Raw genomic sequence first — 24,728 nt, 5'->3', positions numbered from 1 at the left:
TATAAAATAAAAATAAAGAAAAACCATCGAATGAGAAGGTGTGTCCAAACTTTTGACTGGTACTATATATATATAAAAAAAAAAAAAAAATATAAAATAAAAATAAAGAAAAACCATTGAAGAGAAGGTGTGTCCAAACTTTTGACTGGTACTGTAAATATATAAAATAAAAAAATATATAATGCCCTTTAAGCTCTTTTAATACATATAATTGGACAGACATAATTGTAAGCCTATGTTGATAATATTTATTTATTTGTTGTTGTTGGTATAACTAACATTGTGTGTGTGACACCATTCATAAATCCCACCAGCTACTCCTCCGCATTCCACTGGCGTATCCATGGCAACAGCTTCTTGTGTCGCTCATCCCAAGATGGCGGACGAGGAGATCTCCACGGCGGTGAGTTCCGACAAACACAGCTAGTGACCGTCTCTTCTTATGAGCACAGACACGCCTGTTGGCATGGTGATAGTGTGACACCTACTCAGTGGACATAACGTTATTGTTTGATTAGTGGTGGGGGGGTGTTTAGCCTTCGTTATGACGCTGGTTGAGTGACTGTTAGCTGCTCGGCTAACAGGTACTCTGAGTCGGAGCTTAAGGTGATTAACGCGAGGGTAAGCTACGAGCTAACGGCTAGCTGCAGCAGGACGAGCGTCGGTGACGTCACAGGGCAAAGGTCAAAGGAGGGAAACACAAGGACGGCTACACAGCGGGAGTGAGCATGCGCAGAAGGAAGCTTTCTTTATTTTTATTTTATATATTTTTTTATTTTATATATTTACAGTACCAGTCAAAAGTTTGGACACACCTTCTCATTCAATGGTTTTTCTTTATTTTTATTTTTATTTTATATATTTTTTTATTTTATATAATACAGCAAATAAATAAATAAATATTATCAACATAGGCTTACAATTATGTCTGTGCAATTATATGTATTAAAAGAGCTTAAAGGGCATTATATATTTTTTTATTTTATATATTTACAGAACCAGTCAAAAGTTTGGACACACCTTCTCATTCAATGGTTTTTCTTTATTTTTTTTTTTTATTTTATATATTTCTTTATTTTATATATTTACAGTACCAGTCAAAAGTTTGGACACACCTTCTCATTCAATGGTTTTTCTTTATTTTTATTTTTATTTTATATATTTCTTTATTTTATATATTTACAGTACCAGTCAAAAGTTTGGACACACCTTCTCATTCAATGGTTTTTCTTTATTTTTATTTTTATTTTATATATTTCTTTATTTTATATATTTACAGTACCAGTCAAAAGTTTGGACACACCTTCTCATTCAACTACTTTGAAGAATCTAAAATATAAAACATATTCTGGTTTGTTGAGCATTTGTTTGTTTACCACATAATTCCATATGTGTTCCTTCATAGTTTGGATGTCTTCAATATATATAAAAAATAAGAAAAAAGAAAGAAAAACCATTGAATGAGAAGGTGTGTCCAAACTTTTGACTGGTACTGTAAATACAATTGAATATTTCCATTTTATTCTACTTTCTACTTCATGTCTGAGGGGGAAGAAGTTCTCAGATATTGTACTAAAGTAAAAGTAGAAATACTGCAGTGTAGAAGTAGTTATATGTAGTCCTGCATTCAAAATCCAGCATAAAAGTGTAAGCATCAAAATATAACCTGTGTGATGGATGAGTGAGAGGATTGATTATAAACAGGTGTGTTTAGACTTTTTCAAAACATGAAATATTAACACCAGCATTGGTATGTTTTCATCACATTACAGTCATATCATTTAGTTTACAGCTCAGAAAACATGTTGAAGTGTTCAGTGTCTATTTAAGTAACATTTTGAATGCAGGACTTGAAGTTTTTTCAGACTGGTATATCCTTAACTACTACTTTTACTTAATTAAAATATCTAAGTACTTCTCCCACCACTGGTAGTAACCCATTGATATCCAATATCTCCGAGTCAGGGCTCGTAATTATGATAAGAAAAGCATCTACACACTTCTAATTAGAAGAGATGTTCTTCCAACAAGCCTTTATCTAATGATTAAAAGGCCTTATGTGCAGGAAGGCCACTGTAATTAAAATTCTACACACCTGTTGACAGTCGGCAGAGGGATTTTGATGGGACTCTTCAAACTTATTTAAAAACTATAATATACATAAATCATTGTTTCCCACAAATTTATTTGAAGTGTGTGGCGGTGGGGTGTCAGTGGCTCTTGCAACAATTGGAAGCCACAACACGTAAGTCACTGCCTCACAGTTGCCGTCAAACTATTTAGCATTTGCAGGCCCGAAGCCGGAAATAATGCACAACATACAACGGCAGAACATTCACTGGCTAATAACTTTGACCTGTATTATCACACCGTCCTTTAAAAGGAGGAGACAGTACAAAAACTCCTTTTTGGGGTGGGGAAAAAAATATTTCCGTGTGGACCAGTACCTGCTGCTCATGGGTAAAACTGATAGATGGTGTACAGTGTATTTTGCAAAGTAATGTATGGATTGTTACTTATTTGTTTGTGTTGTATTTCATATATTTCAGCTCCCAGTTGCCACTGAAGCCAAGAAACGTCGGGCACCTAAAGGTACAGCAAGACGGTTGACACACATTATTTTCAAACGACACAGTTCCTGTTACTTCAATAATTCTGTAGCTGGTAAAGGATGCTGCTAGAGTGAGTTTGGTGCTAATCGTCCTGCAGAGGTCACCCTAACCCTTCTATCCTCCGTCTCCAGAAGGAAGAAGCTGTTTATACAGTATGCAGCTGAGCCATGTTCCAGATATTTCTCTGTGTGGAAAACGTTGAACATATATTATATTATTGTGGCTTAATGTCCCAGTAAGCTGTTGCTCACGATTGAGCTTTTTTGTTTTGTTTTACAACATTTCGTATTAGTCACCAGCACTGCTGAGAATACAAGTCCTATGAGAGCAATTTAGTCAATGGTATGAAAGTGTATTTGCAGTGATCTTTCACATGCAATGCAGGCTTATTATTGTGTGCTTAGTCTAATTTACAGAAACAGATCAGATCAAAACCCTGAGTTCATTAGTAGAAAGGAAGATGACAGGGCGGCTGTGGCGTAGTGGAGAGCAAGGTAGTTCTCCAATCAGAGGGTCGGCTTCGGCAGTCGATGTGTCCCTGGGCAAGACACTTAACCCCAAGTTGCTCCCGAAGGCTTGCCATCGGTGTGGACTGGATGTTGCATGAATGTTAGTTAGAGTCTGATGGTGGCACCTTGCATGGTAGCCTGTCATCAGTGTGTGAATGGGTGACTGATATGTAATATACTACTGATTGTAAGTCGCTTTGGATAAAAGCGTCTGCTAAATGACTGTAATGTAATGTAATGTAATGACAGAAATCATAAAAACAGGAAATAGTGATTATATATTAATTGGTTAATGTAATGGAAGTGTACAGTTCTGTATAAGTGAAGAACAAGCTCCATAACTAATTCCACCATTCTACCATTTCGAATTCTGTTCATAACTCTAATATGTGAATATAACAAATTAAATCAACCATTAAGAGCTTAATGTTTGGAATAACCATCAATAGAATGCAGCTAACAATTTAAGTAAAAACTTAAATATTAACCTGTAAAAACTCCTTCTATAGAGAATTGTAACTAAAATATACTAAAATATACATATAATACTTGTCAAAGTATGAAGCGTGTTGAAGTAGAAAATTAATTGAGTTTTTACAGTTTATCCCTTGTCCGAAGTTTAGAATTCTGAACTATGATTGGATGATGACATTTGGTCAAAGTCTACTTATTATGAGCAAGAAGTAAAATTAATCCCCAGAAAAAGCACAAATCTCTGTTAAATTGTCTCCATAACCTTCTGATTTCATACTAATTCTCTAATTACCATTATGGAATACAATGACGGTTATATTTTGCGCATACAAATATGAAATATCTTATCCACTAGTACATTAAGTGCTCTTTTAGGGCACTAAAAGGTTTTGCAAAAATGTAAGCAAGCCCTCTTTTAAACCAGCGACAAAAAAATGCCAATGGCATAAAGTCAACAGTTTTTAGGTCAGCATGTTTCAATTTTACAGAAGCAAGTGTTAATGCTGCAATCCACTTTAATTTCTGTCAACTTCCTTGGAAGTAAAAGTGTAGGCAGATGAGTATGAGAATAAATTACTTTCCGAGACCGAGGGTTTTTTAAAGTTTTCATGGTGAAACTTTCCCCCCAAAAAATCATCGTATTTTTCATTACATTCTCCCCATGTGTCTTTTGATCTCAGCATGGCTCTCCTCTGCTCTTATCCCCTTTTAACAGATGCTTCAAGCACATGGGAGCCAAATCTGTCTTAGCATTAGCCAGATCAAATATAACAATGAGAAAAGTCCTCAATGTTTGGGATAAAGTTTTTCACAGAATTATATTTAGGAGACCTCCTGCTGCGCTATTCTTCTCATCTCCTTTCTACCATTCTTTCATACAGTAGTTACAGGAACACATTTGGCACATGTATCCCATCTCTCCTCCACCAAATACGCTCTGCTTTGTGTACGTGGACTCTTGAGCGCCACAGGGCCCCAGCTGAAACCCAGAGACAAGAATATTATTGCTGTCTCAGCAGGAGGAAAGCGGATTATGGTGCTACAAATAGGGCCACTCTGAATCTTGACGGGGGCAAACGTGTGAAGCCCATGCAGTATCACACTCGGCGATAGAGGGGATTTCTCTGAAGTTGTTGGAAGAGGCTCCAGTTCTCGCGGCAAATCAACAGCACACTGCTTGAATCGCTGACGGATAAAAACAGAAGGGAGCTTTGGTGTAATTCACACTATTTTTTTTTGCACAGGCAGTTCATTAATGATATCCCTCCGATGTCAGTGGCAGACTCAAAGCCCTGCATTTCATTCCACATTGTATTGAATCCCTATTTTTAGCCGCAGAGGAAGGTAGTAGGTGTAAGATAACAGGATTACCAGAATCAAACTTCCACGTATTGGAATTACGTTTGCCTCCTTCCGCACCCCGCTGGGAAGAAGACTTGGAGCGTTGCGATTGGGTTCTTGGGGTTACCTCAACCTTTCTAAAGCTGGCTTTGTATATTGTGCTGCTCATTCCTCCAGCTTTCAGCCGGTCTCTATACCTTCTCTGTTCTGTCACAAGCACCTGGCTTGCGAGATACATTGTTGCCCTGGCAACAAGGGAAATATCTCAACTTGTCGAGAAGAAAAGCAGTTACGAAATTTTTTGCTTACAAGGTGAGATTTACAGCGTGGCTGGTGAATTGATTACAGCTTAGCTGTGGGCTTTCTGGTTGAAGTGTTAACATCTATGTTACTGTCAGATCAAAGACTTGCTGGTGACAGAGAGGGAGGGTGCTGTCATGATTATTTGTTCAACTGCCAAATACAAAAAGAAAGACAGTTAAAAATGAATAGTCCAAATATACATTAACTCTTGATGGGCTAAGCTGTCTGTTTGTGAATAAAAAAACTGGCAAACAAGCTCAGAGTCACAGTGTGTTTGGTGAATTGACATGAATTTAGCCTGTGGATTTAGGTTGACGTGTTACATCTGTGTTAAACTGTCAGATCAGAGATTTACTAATGACTGCAAAAGGAGGGAGCTCTCAGGATTAAATCATTCAGATATCAACTAAATAAGAAATGATCTGAACAGTTAATGATAATGAGCTTACAAGTGTCCCTTATTTTTTCCATCTCATTATATTCTTCCTTCCAGCTCCAGAGCTTCCCATTGTGGAGAGGAGAAACTGGCTCATCCACCAGCACTATATCCGGAAGGACTATGATTCCTGCAAGGTAAAGCACCATCACCCCACATTCTCCCTGTGGTTTGGTCTCTCACTGAACCTTTTCTGTGTTAAGTGTTGATCTGATTGACCTTTAAAAAAAATAATGAAGATAATGAATGCCTGGCATGTGCAGGGTTCTGTCTAACACTCTACTTTATTATGGGCTAATTCACTGAATTTACCTGTGAATCCCCTCTTGAAACCGGCAGGTACTTAATAGAAATCTCTGAATAGATGCCTGTAAAGTGCTTGTAAGATATATTTCTCAAAAACCTCCTTCTCACTTTCTCTCCGTAAGAGGTACACGACTCACTCTCAAGGCTCTGTTTTTAATTGTGCCAGCGCAGCAACAGGCACAAAATGGTACTTCTTGGTCAAACGGACTGCGTGGGCATCCAAAAGCACACCTGCTATAGCTAAACAAATGAAGGAGCAGCCTCTTCTGGAAATCATGTTGTTGTCTGGATGGAGCAGAGCAACATCCTTTTCAGTCGTAGAAATTGTTTCCCGTTCTGTGTCCATGTAGGCAATCATCAAGGAACAACTGCAGGAGACTAATGGAATGTGTGAATATGCCATATATGTTCAAGGTGAGCCGTAGTTTTAACAGAAACTCTTTCCTCTCACACATGTAAGATGTATGATGTTAATTAAGAGCTACATCAAATGAGGCCTTGTTGGTTGTCGACGCCCAAGCTCCTCAATACATCATTTAGTTCCCCCAAAAATTAGGGCTGGACCCCATGCTGTGCCTTTGATTCTTTTTAATCTGCTTTTAAGATCCTCTCTTTTTGTGTTTTAATTTCTTGCCACAGCACTAATCATGCGTCTTGAGGGCAAGATCCAACAGTCCCTGGAGCTGTTTCAGAGCTGTGCCATCCTGAATCCCAGCAGCGCTGACAATCTCAAGCAAGTGGCCAGATCACTGTGAGTCTACTGCCCTCAGGCCCAGGATGCATCAGCCCTGCTCCATTATCTAAGACAGACATAGGAGAGAAATATATACGCTGATAACAGCCCAACCGCAAGTCAGTTATGGCCAGAACTTTTTTTTTTTCATACTATAGGGAAAAGTTAAGCCACACACAATGAGTATTCTTCACTGTTGAGGGATTGTATGGATTGCGTTTCAACATGCAGTGATTAAGATGATTAATTTCTCATATGGATTATTGTTGTTTATTCTTTCTGTAGATTTCTCCTGGGAAAGCACAAAGCAACTATTGAGTTCTATCATGAAGCTGCAAGGCTCAACGAGAAAGACTGGGTAAAAGAAAAAGAAACACTCTATCTCTGAGTTTCTGCTTTGTCTTAAAGTTTGTGTGTTTAGTGGGCCTGGCATCTTTCACTCTAAATACACAGCATGACGTCCTCTCGACAAAATCTCCAAAGATTTAGAACGGGAGACTGAATGAACGGTTAAAAGAAAACAAAAAACGTCATGGTTGCACCCCAAGAACACTATAAAGGACCATTAGTATGTTTTGGAAACTGCGCCCTCTAATACTTCAGCCAGTAATACTGCAGAGTTCGTCCTCCGCAGATCTGTTGTTTCAAATAGCTTTTTATATTTGGAAATTTATCTCATCCTTTATCGAGCCCTGTATAATCTGACATTATCTCACCCCAGGAGATCAGTCATAATCTGGGGTTGTGCTATTTCTTCATCAAAGACTTCAAACATGTGAGTATGCTGATTTTTACAGACACTGTACAGGACAAGCTGTTCTGATTACCCGGTGTTTTGATCATCTTGATCTTGTGTCTGTCGTCAGGCTGAAGAGCATCTAAACATAGCCCTCCGGATTAATAAACACGACAAGACGTTCATGATGCTCGGGAAGGTTCATCTGCAGGCTGGAGAAACTGACAAGGCCATCGAAGTGTATAAGACGGCCGTGGAGTAAGTTAAGAAAAAATGTGGACAATATTAACCAGCACTGAGAATCTGAGGATCTAAAGAAATGAATATATTAAATAACCACTTATTCTAGGAACAAGTTATTATGGACTGTCACTGCGGTTGTGTATATATATATATTAAATATTTTAAACATACATATACAGCAATTCATTAAGATTATTACATTTTAAATTCAGGAATTGTTTACCAGAAGAAAGTTTTTCATCCAACCCAAATGATGTGAGAAACTTTTATTAATGTCTGTTAATATTTACACAGCCTTAGCATGCCGGAGAACATTGTATCAAGACACTAAAAGAGATAAGAGCCATAAAACATGCTGTTCATGGGGTTCTCTCTTCATTTATCTGCTGACCGTGAGTGGTCTTTAGAGCTCATTTCAATAAGTGGTCCGCCTTCGATATCACACAAAGATCCAGTTCTGCCTCATTTTAAACCAGTGCCCCTTTCACTTCAGTTTTAATTCTATTCATATCCAGTTTCTATTCAAATGTTGAATATTCAAACATTAATAACGACATGACATCAGTGTCTGTAATAGTAGAGCTCATTATGGGCACCTCCTGTTGGGGTTAAATGAATTAATCAAGTGCCCCAATACTGATGTTGCTTTTAATGAGACGTACCACTGTGAACCTTATTTTAATGCAAAAATCTGCTTCTTCCCTACCATTTATTTTTCTAAGAACCACATCATCCCCCCACAGGTCATAATTAATACTGCACAATTATGCTGAATCAAACCCTGATTGAATCAGCAGATTCCCTGAATATCAACTATGTTTGCTTAAGAATAAGTGCAGGCATTAAATGTAATTACAGGCATAGATAAAGTGACATACTACACTCTACTCGTATCCTCCTCATTTCAGATATTCTCCAGAGAATACTGAGCTCTTGAGTACTCTTGGCCTGCTGTTTCTACAGGTAGGTAGATTCTTTTTTAATAACCTTTTCCAGTGTTCTTATGTGTACACAGATGGACGAGTGACATTTACTGTAGATGTCAGATACATTTTAAAAAGGGCTGGATGTATAATATTCTGTGTTCTTGTTTTTGACAGCTTGGGAAATACCAAAAAGCTTTTGAGCACCTTGGAAATGCCCTCACTTTTGACCCCAACAATTATAAGGTATGTGGGTATATTTGAACACACATTATGCTTTGGTATAAACGTAGTTGGCTTTAACCTGAGGACAGTGCATTAAACTTCTTTCAAAGCAGTTCAGTTAAAACAAAAGGTCATTCTCTGTCAGGGGGCACAGTCAGTCTTTCATCATGAGTACTGTGAAAGGGTACATCTTCCTCTAATATCTCTCTAATCATTGTTTTTGTTCCCAGGCCATCCTGGCTGCAGGCAGCATGATGCAGACTCACGGTGACTTTGATGTGGCCATGAACAAGTACCGAGTGGCAGCCTGCGCCGTTCCCGAGAGCCCCCCTCTTTGGAACAACATCGGCATGTGCTTCTTTGGAAAAAAGAAATACGTAGCCGTGAGTAATACTGTCTATTCACTCGTCTTTGTTAGTTAAGCATCCAATGACGGCAGTACTGCAAACAAAAGTTCAACACAAGTTCATTCATCCCTAGTTTTACATTTTGCAATTTACCTTTTGCAATAGTTACATTGCGTAACACAGCTCAGGCACTTTACATTGTATTGTTGAAAGTTGTCTATAAAATACTAAAGTATTATAAATCCACCATTGCTCTGAATCTATTGTTTCTTAGTTTCTTTTTGGGATCATATATTATTAAGCTACTTACCCAACAGCCTTTTGAATTCTCTCTCCCAACTTCATTTCCCCCCACAGGCCATCAGCTGCCTGAAGCGAGCCCACTACATGTCTCCTTTTGACTGGAAGGTGTTGTACAACCTGGGTCTGGTTCACCTGACCATGCAGCAGTACGCCTCTGCCTTCCACTTCCTCAGCGCAGCCATCAACCTGCACCCACGGATGGGGGAGCTCTACATGTTACTGGCAGGTACTGTGTACTGAGTCAGAGAGACGGAGAAATAATTCATGAGTAAATGGATGATTCTTGGCAAGAAAAAAAGTGTTAACAGTTACAGGGTATTTAGCAGTTTAGTGTTGTGTATTAATTTATTCCTTTTGAAAAGAACACATATTATACAACAAACTGAACACGCTGAATGTGTCTTCATGAACAGTCGTCTGATCTCTCATTTGATCGTTTTAAACTTGAACTGAAATACTGTCTCGTGCTCTTTCTTGGCAGTGGCTCTGACCAACCTAGATGATGTAGAGAATGCCACCAGAGCGTATGAACAAGCTGTGACAATTGACCAGTGAGTCTGTCTTACTATCTTTAATGTACTGTGTCTTTAAATCTCCGTCTGTAAATCTAAAATGTAATCTAATGCTCTCTTATCTTACTTGGTGATTAATTACCTGCAGGTCCAACCCTCTGGTCAACCTGAACTTTGCCATCTTCCTCTATAATCATGGTGATAAGAAGGCAACTCTGGATCAGTATCAGGAGATGGAGAGGAAGGTCAACATACTTCGAGACAGCAATAGCAACTTTGACTTTGATCCTGAGGTACTTAAATGGACGGTTTCGAATCATTTGAAGTGGGTTTGTATGAGTTACTTTCCATAGTCTGCGTATTACCTTCAGTAGATGGCGGTCGGCACGCCCCCCAGTTTGGAGAACGGACAAAAGTACCAACATAGAAGCTAAGCAATGTAGCAGCCAAACATATTTAAGCCACCTAAAAACATTGACCTCAGTTTAAGTGTATGATATAAAACGCTTTAGAACATTTTCAACGCTCTAGCTTGCCGTCAAACAACCCCTTCCCACGGGGAACTAAAGACGTCGTCTAGCCACCAGACACCTTTTGATAAAATCTGTAGTTTTTCCTCGCAGAACAGAGGAGTTGCTGGCCTACTTCTGTCTCGATCGGTTATTTTTTAATTTTTTAATTTGTGACTTTGGTGTTTATCCCTTTAAGATCCTGTTGATGTCTTAAAGTCAGTTGTTGAAGCCGTTCCATACAGGATTTCTAAGTCTATTTGTCACTAACAGCTAATGGACATGGCTCAGAAGATGGGAGCTGCCCTACAGGTGACAGAGGGTCTGGTGTGGACTAAACCGGGCAAAGACTCCAAATCCAAACCAAACTCTGCAGCAGCCACCAAAGCCCCTGGTGCTCCCCTCGGTACTAACCAAGCTCTGGGCCAAGCCATGTCTTCTGCAGCGAGCTACAACAAGAACCTCCAGCTACAAACAGGTACAAATGACCAGTACGGGCTGTAGAAAGAGTCAGTTAATACTCTGTCACCTCAGTGTAGCTCCTGGTTTGACATTTGGATGTGTGACAGAGCCGCTCTGTCGAGTGTCAGAGCCGAGGTGAAGCTTGAAATGAGGTCCAGCTGTGTGGAGCTGATGAGACCACGCAGCGCTGAATGTCTCTCTTAAATTTGTTTTCAGCACAAACTCAAAATGAGGTGAGAACATAAAAATCAAAAAATCAGAAAAGTCCAGTGTTACACCCTCAGTGAAGGTGATGACAAATTTCACAGCCTCCACCTCTCTTGATTAAACCAAAGCCCAATTTTTCATTTTAAATGGAAAGTTGAATACATCTCTTCCCCTATGTGTTTTATTCACAGCCTCTTGCCTGTCGCTCTACTGTAGCAGATTGAATTCATGGGCTAAGGCATAATGGAATATGTAAAAAAAGAAAAAGAAGCTAACCTCTAGCCAGTATATATATTCTTGGCAACAAAAGAAAATCAGCAGTGTGGAAAAATGACACACAGTTAAGATAATAAATTCAAGGCTACTCTGAAATGATGGTCACGGCTTACAGTTCTCAGATGTCAGTGGACTGGAGGGAAATCCAGTGTGCTGTGGTTTCTACCACTTTTGTTTAGCCGTTAACAAATAACACAATGCAAACGTGTTCGGAGTCAGACTTTTTACGTAATATTAGAGCTCTGGGAATCGATCTGCTTTCTAACACTCAACCACCAGTGTTTTATAATAATAATAATCATAATCTTTATTTATATAAAACATTTCATACAAACTATGTAGCTCAAAGGGCTGCACATTTTAAAAATAAATAAATAAACAAAAATAAAATCTAAAAAATTAGATAAAGATTGGAAAAACATTTTATATTTAAAATGACAAATAATCAAATAAATGAATACAAATGTATAGACATAAAATTGTTTAAATAAATATAAGATAATTTAAAAGACAGATGTGGGACTATGTGGAGGGCACATAAAGTGCTAAAGTGTTAAAAATAAAGTCTTGGTGAAATAGATGTGCTTTTAAATGATGCTTGAAAAGAGGTAGTTTTGGGGGAGGTTGTTCCACAGTTTTGGAGCATAAGTAAGCTGAATCTCCGATTTTCTTGTTTGATGGGTTTTGAAGAGCTAGAACCCCGGCAGTGGAGGATCTAAGGGTTCCTGGAGGAACGTAGAGCAACAGGGAGTCTGTGATGTAGGCCGGTCCTAAACCGTTAAGAGCTCTGTAGATTTGTAAAAGGACTTTAAAATAAATTCTGGAGGCTAGAGGCCTGTACTAAATTTAGAATTTAGTACAGTTTGTTGTGAGTATCCAGTTGGCTGATTTTAAGCAGTATACCATCATTTATGATGATAAACATTATCAATTTTTTCCTCAAAACTTTGTTTAGGTTTGTAAAGAAATCTGTCACAGAGTGCAGTTTAGGTTTAAGTTATTTATAAAAAACAAAAACAATACATTTCAAAAGGTAATGACTTTGACTCAAGTCACAAATTTGATAACTTTACACTCGACTTGGACTTTAACACCTATGACTGGTTCCACCAAGCCCAAAGTTAAAAAGTATATTATTTATTCATTCCACCAATCGTTGTAACGCTATTCATTCTCAGCAAGTTGACTTAACACCTAATTACCCGGATCATTTTTTTAAAGTTCAGTCACACTTGTTTTAACAAATAAATACAAATTTTAAAAAGCATTCATGAGTTTTGTAGTTTAATTTATTATTGCTGTGTTGTTAAAATGGCATTCCATTTCTTTAAGAGCGTATTATGACTTTTTTAGGACTCAAAACTCAAAGTTAAGGATTTGTGACTTGACTCTTGACTTGATTGCAAAGACTTGAGGCTTACTTTTGACTTGCAAAACAATGACTTGGTCCCACTCCTGTCCCAAGGTAAGTTCTGTTTGTACTGGAAATACTTGTTTTACGGGCACTTAGTAAAGCAAACAGTTGCAGTGGGGTGTGTTATGTAACTGTTTAGTCATGAGACAAACTTTGTGGTTAAAGATATAAAATATGCAGTTAAAGCATCAAACTGGTTCTCCTTACTGATTCACCACCTTTTAAATGTGAGGAAATTGCAACGTTTAAAGAAGCCAATCTAAGTTGCCCGTCTGTGGAATGTCAAAACTGGAAAATCTATTTATATGCAGTTTATAACTTTAGGAAAAAGTACGGTCACAATTACACTGCACTCAGCCTCAAAACATGATGTGTTGTCATGGTTTCCAAGTTGAAAATGAATGAATATTTTACAGTGCCATCGTGATTGTACAGTTTGTAGTCTGGTCGTTTGATGTTGTAAGAGACAAGGTATTTGTTCATGCAAGAAAAATGACCATTTTGCCTCTATTAGTGCACATCCACTCTACTGAAGTTGAACAAATCGCAGAATGCATTTAAACAGTAAACGCATGCTTGAATTTGTCTGTTGTGTGGGCTTTCATTCAGTGTGTCTGAATCAGGTTCTGTACTGCTGGATATGATATAAACATGTCAGTGGAAGGCTTGGGGACAGCAAGCTAATCACATTTAAAGGTCCAGTGTGTAGGATTTAGAGGCATCGAGCGGTGAGGTTGAATATTGCAACCAACTTAAACTTCTTCAGTGTGTCTAGTATTCAAAGGCTCAATTCAGAGGCAGGCTTTGGTTTGTAGAAACATGGAGGTGCAACATGGCAGACTGGATGAAGAGGACCCACTCAGTACGTTGATATAAATGGCTGATTCTAAGGTCACGAAAAAACTAAAACTCTCAGTTGCTGGTGATTACACACTGAAGAAAACATACTTATTAATATTATATACCATTGCTGCCAATAGACTCCCCTAAATCCTACACACTGGTCCTTTAAAGTTCCTGAATATTGCTACAGATATTAATGTTAATGAACCCCACACAATCTGCTTCATATGTGTGGATCATTGGGAACTAAAATACCTTTTCTGAGTAATATTGGCATCATCTCTCATGCTTTTGTTTCCAAAGGCCCCTCCATGCCCCTCGAGCCTGAACCGGATGTGGAGAAAGCCCCCAGCCAGCCCACTGATCCTCCGGGCTCCCCAGAACCTGCAGAGTCAGAAAACCCCAAACCCAGAACCTCCAAGAGGAAATCTAAGGTGGAGGAATGAGTTAGCTAGGTAGCTACTATCTGACTGGACGTCTTTGTCATGTGGTCACTGTTATGGTTACGGAGGCGAATTAGGGTAGTTTGACATGAAACCATTCTGGTTTAGGTTCCTGCTGCACAGAGAACTCATGTCCGAAACAATAATGTACTTTACACCAAAAATTTCAATAGCAATGTGCACTTTGGATATACAGGAATATCGAATGTCAAAAAACCAACACACTTTTTTAACCAAAAGTCAGAGATAATGAAGTGTGTCTCATAATCAAAGTAGATTTGGCAGGTTTTGTGCACATGTCAAAACAAATTCTAATTGGATGTTGCAGTTTAAGGACTTCTCTATTCGACAAAATGCTAATTTGGGCATTTGTGCAGTTACAAGTGTTAATATTTGGATGAGCTTAGCAATAAGGTCAAGTGATGGATTTTCCCTAAAATTGACATTTCCAGAGAGGGCCTGAGTCCTGAAATATATGAATGCTGCGACAATCACTGCTAAAATCCGAGGACATAAAGGGATGTTTATGAATAGTTACAGGATATTGCTTGTTTGTATGATAGGGCTAATTTTGAGGGTTGAGTGTAAATAGCGATACATGCTTTTATATGTGGATAAATGTTATGTTTATAGAGAGTCGTGTATTTAATATTAAAAAAAAGACTTCAAAGAAAATAGCTGTCTCGCTTCTTTTATAAAGTCCAGTTTTTATGTTGTTTTACTGTTTTCTTTAATGTTAAGGTCATTCAGTTCAGAAGACACAACCAACTGGGGACATCATTTTTAAAGAAATCCATCCTTTAACACACAATACAAGGAGAAGAACTTACAAATGAACACATGCTTATGTATTCCCATTTATGTATGAAGTACTAATCAAGCTTAATTTATTTTCAGCCATGGTGAAAGTCTTCTAATGTTTGTGTTGGGAAAAACTTCTGAACAAGGAATAAACTAGTTTTGTTTATAGATGGGACCTCATAAATTATCTACTGAAGGTCACACACCAACTGAAATTATTTATGTGTATGAATTACAATGTGGATGGGGCGGTTTGTACATATTAACCAAAAATATTCATGAAAAATGTCCTCTGACGAAGTCTAGATACACAGGGATATGATTATTTCTGTGCATTAAATATTTCAGGGGCATTTAAATATCAAACCACTGTTGTTTTGGTTTAGTAGTTCAGAAACTAATGGACCACAGAAAAACAAAGAAAGACAAAGGAAACTGTCCTTGGGCACATTTCAAAAAGAAAATGTTCATTCCCCAAGCAGTGTTCATACTTAGAATTACATATAGAGCCTCTAAATCACTGTTGACGTGTCAAGATTTAGTTTCAGTACAGAAAATTTGTTTTTTAGCGTTTTTCTTTCAAACCCTGAGATAATAAAAGATGACTGATGTGTGACAGAGTTACTATTTAAGGTTTTTTGGGATTAAAAGCTATTGACATTGTTGTTTGGTGATAATGGGGCTCGAGAAGCTTCTCTTCATAGCTCCTCTTTGGACTCTGGCTAAATATTGAGGCATTTTTACAGACCTTTAAATATTATGGTTTGATCAGAATGAATATAGTTCTTTATATTTATCCGTCACATCCCTCTCAGATGCCTCTAGCATTGAGGACACGGCTTTGGTTGCGTTTGTTTGGATTATGGAGTTGGGGAGAGAGAGCAGCAGGACTGAGCATTGCCATGTTGGATAAGAAGGAGACATGCTGAGTTGTGACAAAGTTTTTTCCTTTCTCAGTGGCGAGAGTAAATATGTATTTGTTATCTGGCTCAGGACAGAGTGAATGCTGCTGTGGACCAGGTCTCAGGTCAACAAGGTGCTTGTCAGTCTCTCCCTTGCAGCAGCCGTTGTGGTTGTTTGTCACCTTAAGCGGCCATGGCTGGAGATTGTGAGAGTAAAGAATTATTTCTGCTGGAAGGCAACACTCTGGTTTTAGAGAGCTGTCTATTATTTTTTTTAGAATTCAGTAAACCTGGAAACTCTGGGCCAAAGAGTATTCTGAATAATGGAGGAGCTGATTTGACCTTCTACAAGTCACCTTCTGCCTCTGTAAAATTCACATCATTAGTAGTTGTATTTTTCCACAGTATAAGAACCACTCTGTTTGTCCTTGAAAATATTTTGACCTAATTATTATGTATTTATTCCTGCAGGTGACATATTTTCCATCGGGAATTCATCCAACACAGATGTTGGATGTTGAGTTTAACAACAATAATGGGTCAGCATGTGTTAAAATAAGACTAAGAACCTTACTAGATAGCAGCATACGACACAGTTTGGTATAAAATATTAACAAAGATTGATTTATTTGTATGAACTTGCTTAACTTCTACCTTTTGAAATTCCTGTTACTGAACTTAAATCCTATTTGCTGATTAGTGACAGCACATGTACATTTCAAATGATGTGTCTCCCCACAGCATTGTTTCTCTCAAACTACTATGACACTACACATTTTCCCTGGTTTGGCCAACTTTGTTAAATTGCTGACAGTAAATGTGTCAGTTTTTTTACACTGTTGTGAAATAGAGCTGCACAAACAGTCGGAGGAACGGGAAAAAACGTTATTCCTCCTGCTGTACAAGCAGATATTATATATACCGGTTCTGTTTTACTTGTACGATTGAGACACATGGATGAGTCTGTTTCGATGTGTTTTTGCAATGCTGCAAAAAAATACATTTCCCAGGTGGGAAAGTGAAGACTAAACTGAACAATTTAAAAATACATTTATTGACACTATTTATCTCCTCAAACTGAACCCGACAGTTTAAAGACTCAAAGAATATCCTTCCACCGGGGAGGAATCATTCACAGAGTCAAATTAAACCCGGTGGAATTTATAACGTTTTTTTGCTTACTGTTTTGGTTTTAGATATTACATTTACAGAATTTGTACGTTTCTCATGTTTATATTCTGCAGAGCTTAATTTGATGCCATTTATCTGTTAAATGTTAAAGGAGTTGTATGAAAAGCTGTTCTTTATTGACATGGTAATTTGTCAATTTAGCTGAATTTCTTCTCCAAAATTACTTTCTTTATGGAGTCAGACACTGATAAGACTTTCCTCACGCTGCTACCTGTTGTCATTTAAACCCAACTGGAACATTTGACCACGGAGGAGCACACAGCAGTGATTATTGATCTTCCTTTTCTTAGCTTTTAATGATGGAGAATATATAATCAACGTGTTACTATTATCGCCAAAAGCAGCAGTTTTTTCATCAGGGTCCTCGTTAAACTGTGCATGCCTGAATTGCCCATGGTCGTAACTTTTACAGGCCAGCTGATGGCCGGTAGTTTACGGCTCCTGCTGCAGTCATTTTTCAGTGCAGCTGTGGAAGATTGGTTTTCCATTTCTCAACCTTCTACAATTCAAAAATCGCCTGTGGAGGCGTCTCAGTCTGCCTCCTTGTGGAAGTTTCATTTAAAGGTCTCTGACTCCAAGGAATGCTGGGTTAGGCCATTGTTTTCATTTGTTGGTATTTAATTCAGATTTTGTATACAGCTGTAACTTATATTAAAAAAGCCTGAATAAATACAATATTTTCTATTGTTATAAAAACATTGTATTGACTCATACAAAAGTAATCCCTCTTCATCATCATGTATGACCCACTAGAAGTGTGTGGATGTGTCTGCCCGCTGCCCTTATTTTCTTATTTTCTTCATATTTTGGAGTTTTCTGCACATTTCTGGGCGTCAACCCATGGATAACGGGTGTGTAGCCCCTATTAGCATTTGCCACCAACACATCCAAGAGGAAGCTATGAAAATGTCGGACACAGCGGCGAAAGAAAAATGCAAATATAGCGAGGCAAAATGCCAAGTTCGTTCGAAAATTAGTGTGAATCTGATGTTGGTCTTTCAGTTTTGCTGCTGCAGGTGGTTCTGCTGGGATGTCTTCTGGTAACAGCTGTGAGGAGGCGTGTGCTTCTGATGAGGAGGAGGGGGCAACTTTGAATGTTGTGTTTACAATCAGTGAGCAACAATTCCTGCATTGTATGTGCCTTTAAATACCGATATTACGTTACTATATCTTTTACAAGGTTTTTGCAGGAGGTATGTTTGTTTGTTTCGCTGCAGATCAGAGCTGACGGAGGCCTTACTTGGAAGAAGAAGAAGAAGAAGAAGACATTTTTATTGCCTTTGTCCTCGTGGTCTTTCTTATTTGATATATGGTGAACTGATATTTGAGGATTCTGGCTGTGTGGATCTCAGATAAGCCTTGCCGTTAACCTTCACCCCATTCTCCTACTTTGCAGTTCCACCGTAGAACCGTATATCTTTTAACTTGTGCAGCACATATAACGCCCATAATTCTGTCTGCCCCTTGTCTGGCTCTTTTTGAATAGTTCCCCTGATAATCATGAGGTCTTAAGTATCAAGCTCAGGACTGGAAACGTGGTGAGGCTGAACGTTTTTCCCCGCACACTTCTCATCCTCCCGTATTTCCTTTTGTTCTAGTGTTACTTCAGTTACAGTTGACATTATTGGTGTCCAGTTTCCTCTGAACCCTCTCTCACAGTCTCTCCTGCCTGACACTCAAGCTAAAGAATACAGTATCTTTACAGTATACTGTATTTCCTTTTGTTATTATACAAGGAACACACACACTTTTCTGTTTTATGCCACTAGGAAGTGATTCAACATGCGTAACAAATACAAACAACTACTTAAACTTAAGAATGCCACTGCCCATTAATCTTAATGTAGAGAGAATTCAAAGTTTTTACAAAATGCACCCATTTTGTTATTACTTCAAGAAGTACTACCCTGAGCCTTCCTCGTAGCACTTATTGTATTCGTATTCGTTTACTGCACTTTTACTGCACTTATCCTATTCGTATTAGTTTGTAGCACTTATTGTATTTTGTTGCAATTATTGTTTTCGTAGTAATTTGTTTCTGCACTATACTTTTGCTCTGGTTTATGCTTTTAGATGCTTGTTTAAGAAAGGAGATGCACTTATGACTTCTGGTGACTAGTAGTTCTCTTGAATACCTATAATACCTAATATATGTTGAATACACTTATTGTAAGTCGCTTTGGATAAAAGCGTCTGCTAAATGACTGTAATGTAATGTAATGTAATATATTTAAATGTATCACATACATACAGCCATACAAATATGCATGTAACTATATGCCATTGCAAACATACATAGCCACATACATGCAACTCTCAGCTCAAGGTTTTCCTGACAATATCCCAGTACCCACTCAGAACCTCTTCAAAGTCTTTCAGGAATATGGCTGCTCTGGCATCAGGAAGTACCACTTTATTTTTCTTCCCAACAACTATTGGATTCATTACTATCAAATTTGAAGTAGACATTAATGTTCCTCTCAAGACAATTAATTATGATTACTTTGGTAATCCCATGTCTTTCTTCACTAGGGCCATTGTTGGGTCAATAACTGTATTTGTCCAAAACTATGGTTCTGGTGTGTTATTGGTGCTGTTTCACCAACTTCCAATAATAGATTTTTTTCCAGCTGTGTGCAGCTCTTTTATATTCTTTGTGCATTGCTTTTTTTAGTGAGTAGTGTAACAGTACACAAAAAGAAAGTTTTTTGTAAGTAGCCTATGAATATTGTCTTTAAGCCATGCTAGCAGCAAGGCTGGTCGGTCGATTAGTCCAACACTTTGATTCAGAACAAGGTTATAATAGTTATTTTTGTTTAGTTTTAGTTGTTAGTGTTAGAGTATGTTTGCTAGTTTTAGATTAGTTTGAGCCAGCTTCAATATAATTAGTTTTAGTTTAACAGTAGTTCTAGTTTGTTTTTATTTTATTTTATTTTTGACTGTTTGATTCAGTTTAGTTAGTTAGTTTTATGAGTTTTCATTTATTTAGCTTTAATTAAAAGTAGTTTTAGTTTGTTATTGTTAGGGCCAGTTATAATGTCTCAGAAGTATGTAGCAACAAATACGTAAAGAATACATAGCTGTAGAACTGTGTAGAATGGAAATAACGTTAAAATCTTTTGTACTCTCTAACTACAACATTCAGAAGAAAACTTTTGCAATATCATCTTGACCCCCGTTGGTTAAGTTCAGACCTGATCTACTACAATATTGAAATCAAGTTCTTCCTCCTGATGCCCTCAGACCTCCCCACCAGACCCTCTCACTCACCTGATCACCTGTTTCCACTTCCCCTCGTCAGCCCTGCAGTACATCTCCGGCACATTTCAACACAGATCGTCAATGTTGCTTCCTGCCTTGCAACTTGAACCAGAACCCTTAAAGTTGGAACCCGGAACACGGAACACGGAACCCGGAACCCAGAACCCGGAACAGTTTGCATGAGTGTTCATCGCCACTTCTTCATTAATTCACTGAACTCTTCCTGTCTGCTTATACTGACTGCATTTAGGTTGTCACATGACATCTAAACCACAATGCTTAAAAAATATTTTTCAAATCACACAGCATCTAAATTAAACAATTCTTGGTTTTTTTTAGAAGAAGTCCCTGCCAAATGAAGGTACAGCTGTCTTTGCAGTAACCTGATGTTGATCCATCCTGATTATGGTACCATCCACAGATCATCAGAGTCAGATGATGGATGAGGCTGGGAAGAAAAAGAGGAGTCCTCAGTTCAAGGTGACGGCAGTGTGACGGCCACATGATTCCTGCTACTCCATCAACGTAAGCAACTCTGATATCTTTGAGGTCACTCTTTTAAGTGAGTCCATCCGCCTGTTAGAATGCAAAATGATTGATCAATATCTCAATAGGAGTCTTATAATTTATATCCTGAATTCATGCCCTGAAAGCTGATGTTATGTGCAGAAATTACTAGGACCCTCACACTCTGATGAATCTTTAATGGGTATCTTCAGATCATTTTTCACTTAGGTTTATGAAATTATCTGAATGAAGCAGAGTCTGCCGGTTTAGAATACACGTCGTGCACCTGTCTAATATAAACCGTTGTAATAAATCAAGCATTCCTCGCATAACAATTTACACATTTCCATGCGGCACCATCGGCCGTCTTAATGTAACGCTGTACTAACTGAAGGTTCAGTCATGAGCCCATCAATCCTATTTAAAGATTGAGCTTGTTTTGAAGAGTAAAACTAGCACCATTAAAATTTGAGGGGGCACTTTGTATCAAAATATTTATGCAGCCTGCATGCAGCTCACCACGGGGGTTCACATGTGCTTCTCGAAGCCTGAGGAAACCTCAGCACAGCAAGCAAGTAATGTGCTGTGTGAGATATCAAACCTGGTTTAGAATTGATGCATGTCAAGTTGATGCTTCACAGAGTCTTTATTTCCTGCACACATGGTAAAATCAAATCTATTGCTGCAACTTTTCTACAAATGGAGACCTTTAGTTTTTCTGAAGGCTGAGTGAAAAACTGACCAAAAAAGAAAAAAAGGGAACACTCGATATTGCAATATGGGGAGAACGGTGCACATTTTCAAACTGTCAAGAAATGTGGATGAGAAGTGGATGTGAATGTTTTCAGAAATGTACACAAATCTTCGGATGCAGCCTTCCCCTAATCCAACATTGGAAAGTTGTGAAGGTAGTGGCATTATAAAGCACACTTTTATCCTGTAATATTTTATATGTTTATAGTTCCCCTGAAAACACCAAAAAAAGATCAATGAATTGACCCTAAACAAGTGTTGTCTGTGCAGCCAAAGCTGGATATATTTTATTCATCTAACGTTGTCCACAAACTATTAAACTCACATTAACCCGTAGACTTGGAGACATAACCTTTCATTACCATGAACATGGGCACTGTAGTTTATCTTGAGTCTAATCCTGCTGTCATATTTGAAAAGGCACTGATGCACCAAATGTGTATTATTCCACTAAAAGTCCCTAACAAATGTATCCCTGTTTGAGAAACATTTGCTTATAAACTACAGTGCCCACCTGTTTAACGACATTATTTAGCCTTTCAATTTTTTTTATGTGTATTCATGTTGTTATGACTTCAGTCAAACAAAGGGGCTTGGACACAGACAGGTCGGCAAGATGGACTAATGCATTGTTGGTTTTGGTCTAATTGTCATATTTATCGACTGTAATATAAATATAATAAAACCAGCGTTATCCTTAAAACTACCTGGTGCAGGGCTTCCTGGGATGAAAGAAAATATATATGACGAACCTATCGACATTGGTGGTGACTGAAAAGGGTAAATATAGTCCAGAGCAAATCCTATGTTATCCTATGTTTGTGCTCTTGGTTTCATCAGCATTTAAAATTGTTACGCATTTTTATATATCAGATTACTGCACATATAAAATTGATTTGAAACATAAAATCCTTCTGAAGAAAATGCAGGCAGTAACCAGAGATGAGATGTATCTCGCTACATATTTTCTGAACCTCTATCTGAGGCGTCCTTGAGCAGGAATTTAACCTCCAATCAACACAGTGACCTGACCAGAGGCGGAAAGTAACGTTTTTCTTATTAGAGATTAATAAGGCATGGCTTTAAACACAAGGCATCCGACCTGTCATTGCTCATGATGGATCGAATGGCACTGAAGGACAGCTTTATGTCTGTATTTATTTATGACTGAGTGGTTGCTTTCAGAAGGGCACGAGTCTCATCAGTCCTACCTAAACATGAACCGAGACTGGGGATGAAAGAAAAGTAACAATTTGTTCTCTTGGCTTTTTTATGGCTGCACTAATCAATATTTATATATGATCTGTGTGTAATACTTCTGTGTAGTGTGAAAGGGGTTGCTTGTGGTGACAATCCTGCTGAGAAATGTCAAACTCAGCTCTATGGAGTATTTTTAGCATCTTTCAGCTTGTTGTTTTGGTTTTAATGCCACAAACTTTACTGTTATAGTTCACTCCGACTGCTCGCATCCACCTGTTTTCTACTGTAGCTGTAGCACAAAGCTAAATGAAAAGGTTAGTTACTACCTGGCGAACATAGTGGAGCATTAAGAAGCTAAAAAAGACAGATATTTCTCTCAGGAATTGATGAATATGTCTGCTGCACATTAGCCTTAAACTTTATGAGACCATCAAATGTATGTGACTATTTCCAGCTTGTTGTGGATTTCTGTTACCAAGTGGCAACAGAAATGAATGCAGAAGGCTTTATGTTGTTCACATCTAGAAATGTAACAATAGTGGACCAGATATTTGTGTGATTACACTTCACTTCATATAGCAGCATGTTTCTAAGAGAACAACCTAGTGAGAAGAGCTTTTGTCTGTATACTGTCTCTCTGCTATCCCTACCTTCTGAATATGTCAAGGTCCAGAAACTAATGGCTGATTTTATTAATTCATGGCCGCTAGCTGTAACCTTCAGTCCTCTCTCACAGTCACTATGGTTTGTGCCTGAGTGGAGACTTCAAAGCAGCCGGGGACATAAATCTGTTTTATCAAGGGTTGTAATCAAACCCTGTTAGCACGGCAAATCAAGACTTTTATTTGTTACACCCCACTTCATCTCTGCATATTCATGATCAATAGGTGATTAAACCCGCTGAATCAAGCATCTTTGGACTTCTTGGAAAGCATAAGACATGTTTACGGTGCTGGTTGAATTGCTTTGCCTCCTCTGGATGTATGCATCATGTCTGTGATCAGGGATAAGAAAGAGTTGCAGTCAGAATTTCTTTTTATTTTCAGTTGAAAGCTTCTTCTTGTCTCAGCGGTGCTGGAGGAGATCTGGCAGGCTGTAAAGAATCCAGGAGGATTCTTAGCCAACAAGTGAAATAAGACCTTAGAGCTGAGACTTTATAAACAATATATTGTTTACAGTCACAGTGTGTAGCAGGTGTGGCAGAATCTTCCTATTTCTGTGAGATACTGTGTGGGGTTGTACTTCAATTCGTGTGAGCGGAGCCTGGAGATCTGACCTGATTTTACTGTGTACAGCTTCAAAGGGAAGGATCAGACCAAATAGTAAATAGGTCTGATATGCATGGATTGCATTTCAGTTAAAAGCAGCGAAGAAAAGTTTCCACTTCAACTCCATTTAACCCTATGTGGGATTATATTACTAGTTTGACATTTTGGGGAACTCTTAATTTTGCTTTCTTAATGAGAGTTAGATGAGAAGATGACACCACTTTCATGATATGAAGCTTCAGCTTAGATATTTAAGATGTTAGCTTAGCATAAAGACTGGAAACAGGGGGAAATAGCTAGCCTGCTCCAAAAAAGTATAAAAATGACAGATTGTCGTCGTTTTTTTTATGGGGGGATGGGATGTGCCAGACTGTTTCTTGGCGGGGAGCATTGCTATGCTGGAGTCTTCTTGTCACCATGAAGTTGCCAGGCAACCACTCTATACTCAACAACCACTTGTCAATGCCACCCTTGGCCCAGGCAGCCAGTCAAATCAAACAAGAGGCGTGCTTTACTACTTAACCACTTCCTTCCTGTTTTAAAGGCGGTATATGTGGGAGGCCTAGCTAGCTAGTTAGCTGTTGGACTGTGAGAGACCTACTGAGTTTTTCCTTTTTAAAAAGGTCCTAAATTGCAGCAACGGTGCTAACAACTTCAACCGCGCAGACAGAGCTAGCGGTGTTTGTTG

At 38.3% G+C, this 24,728-nt stretch overlaps 1 protein-coding gene across 1 annotated transcript; it reads left to right on the top strand.

Annotated features, from left to right (window-relative positions):
- Positions 1-342: 342 nt before the first annotated feature.
- bbs4 (Bardet-Biedl syndrome 4) lies at positions 343-14,788 on the top strand. Its single transcript, XM_054612313.1, has 16 exons — positions 343-403; positions 2,550-2,592; positions 5,733-5,812; positions 6,332-6,395; positions 6,621-6,732; positions 7,000-7,072; positions 7,436-7,489; positions 7,581-7,708; positions 8,602-8,656; positions 8,794-8,862; positions 9,072-9,224; positions 9,546-9,717; positions 9,973-10,042; positions 10,152-10,296; positions 10,786-10,990; positions 14,018-14,788. Exons 1-16 carry the CDS (start codon positions 344-346, stop codon positions 14,158-14,160), a joined length of 1,626 nt encoding a protein of 541 aa, XP_054468288.1. The 5' UTR covers position 343; the 3' UTR covers positions 14,161-14,788.
- Positions 14,789-24,728: the final 9,940 nt, after the last annotated feature.

This window comes from Anoplopoma fimbria, chromosome 2 (assembly GCF_027596085.1).
Source record: "Anoplopoma fimbria isolate UVic2021 breed Golden Eagle Sablefish chromosome 2, Afim_UVic_2022, whole genome shotgun sequence".
NCBI lineage: Eukaryota > Metazoa > Chordata > Actinopteri > Perciformes > Anoplopomatidae > Anoplopoma > Anoplopoma fimbria.
Note: the sequence above shows the minus strand (reverse complement) of the source record. Positions and strands in the feature narration are given on the sequence as shown.

Bases quoted from the DNA above. Each gene is read 5' to 3' on its own strand.
- bbs4 (XM_054612313.1), top strand. From the start codon at position 344: ATGGCAACAGCTTCTTGTGTCGCTCATCCCAAGATGGCGGACGAGGAG. The intron at 7,073-7,435 runs GTAAAAGAAAAA...ATCTCACCCCAG, and splicing joins GGCTCAACGAGAAAGACTGG to GAGATCAGTCATAATCTGGG. The intron at 8,863-9,071 runs GTATGTGGGTAT...TTTTGTTCCCAG, and splicing joins TTGACCCCAACAATTATAAG to GCCATCCTGGCTGCAGGCAG.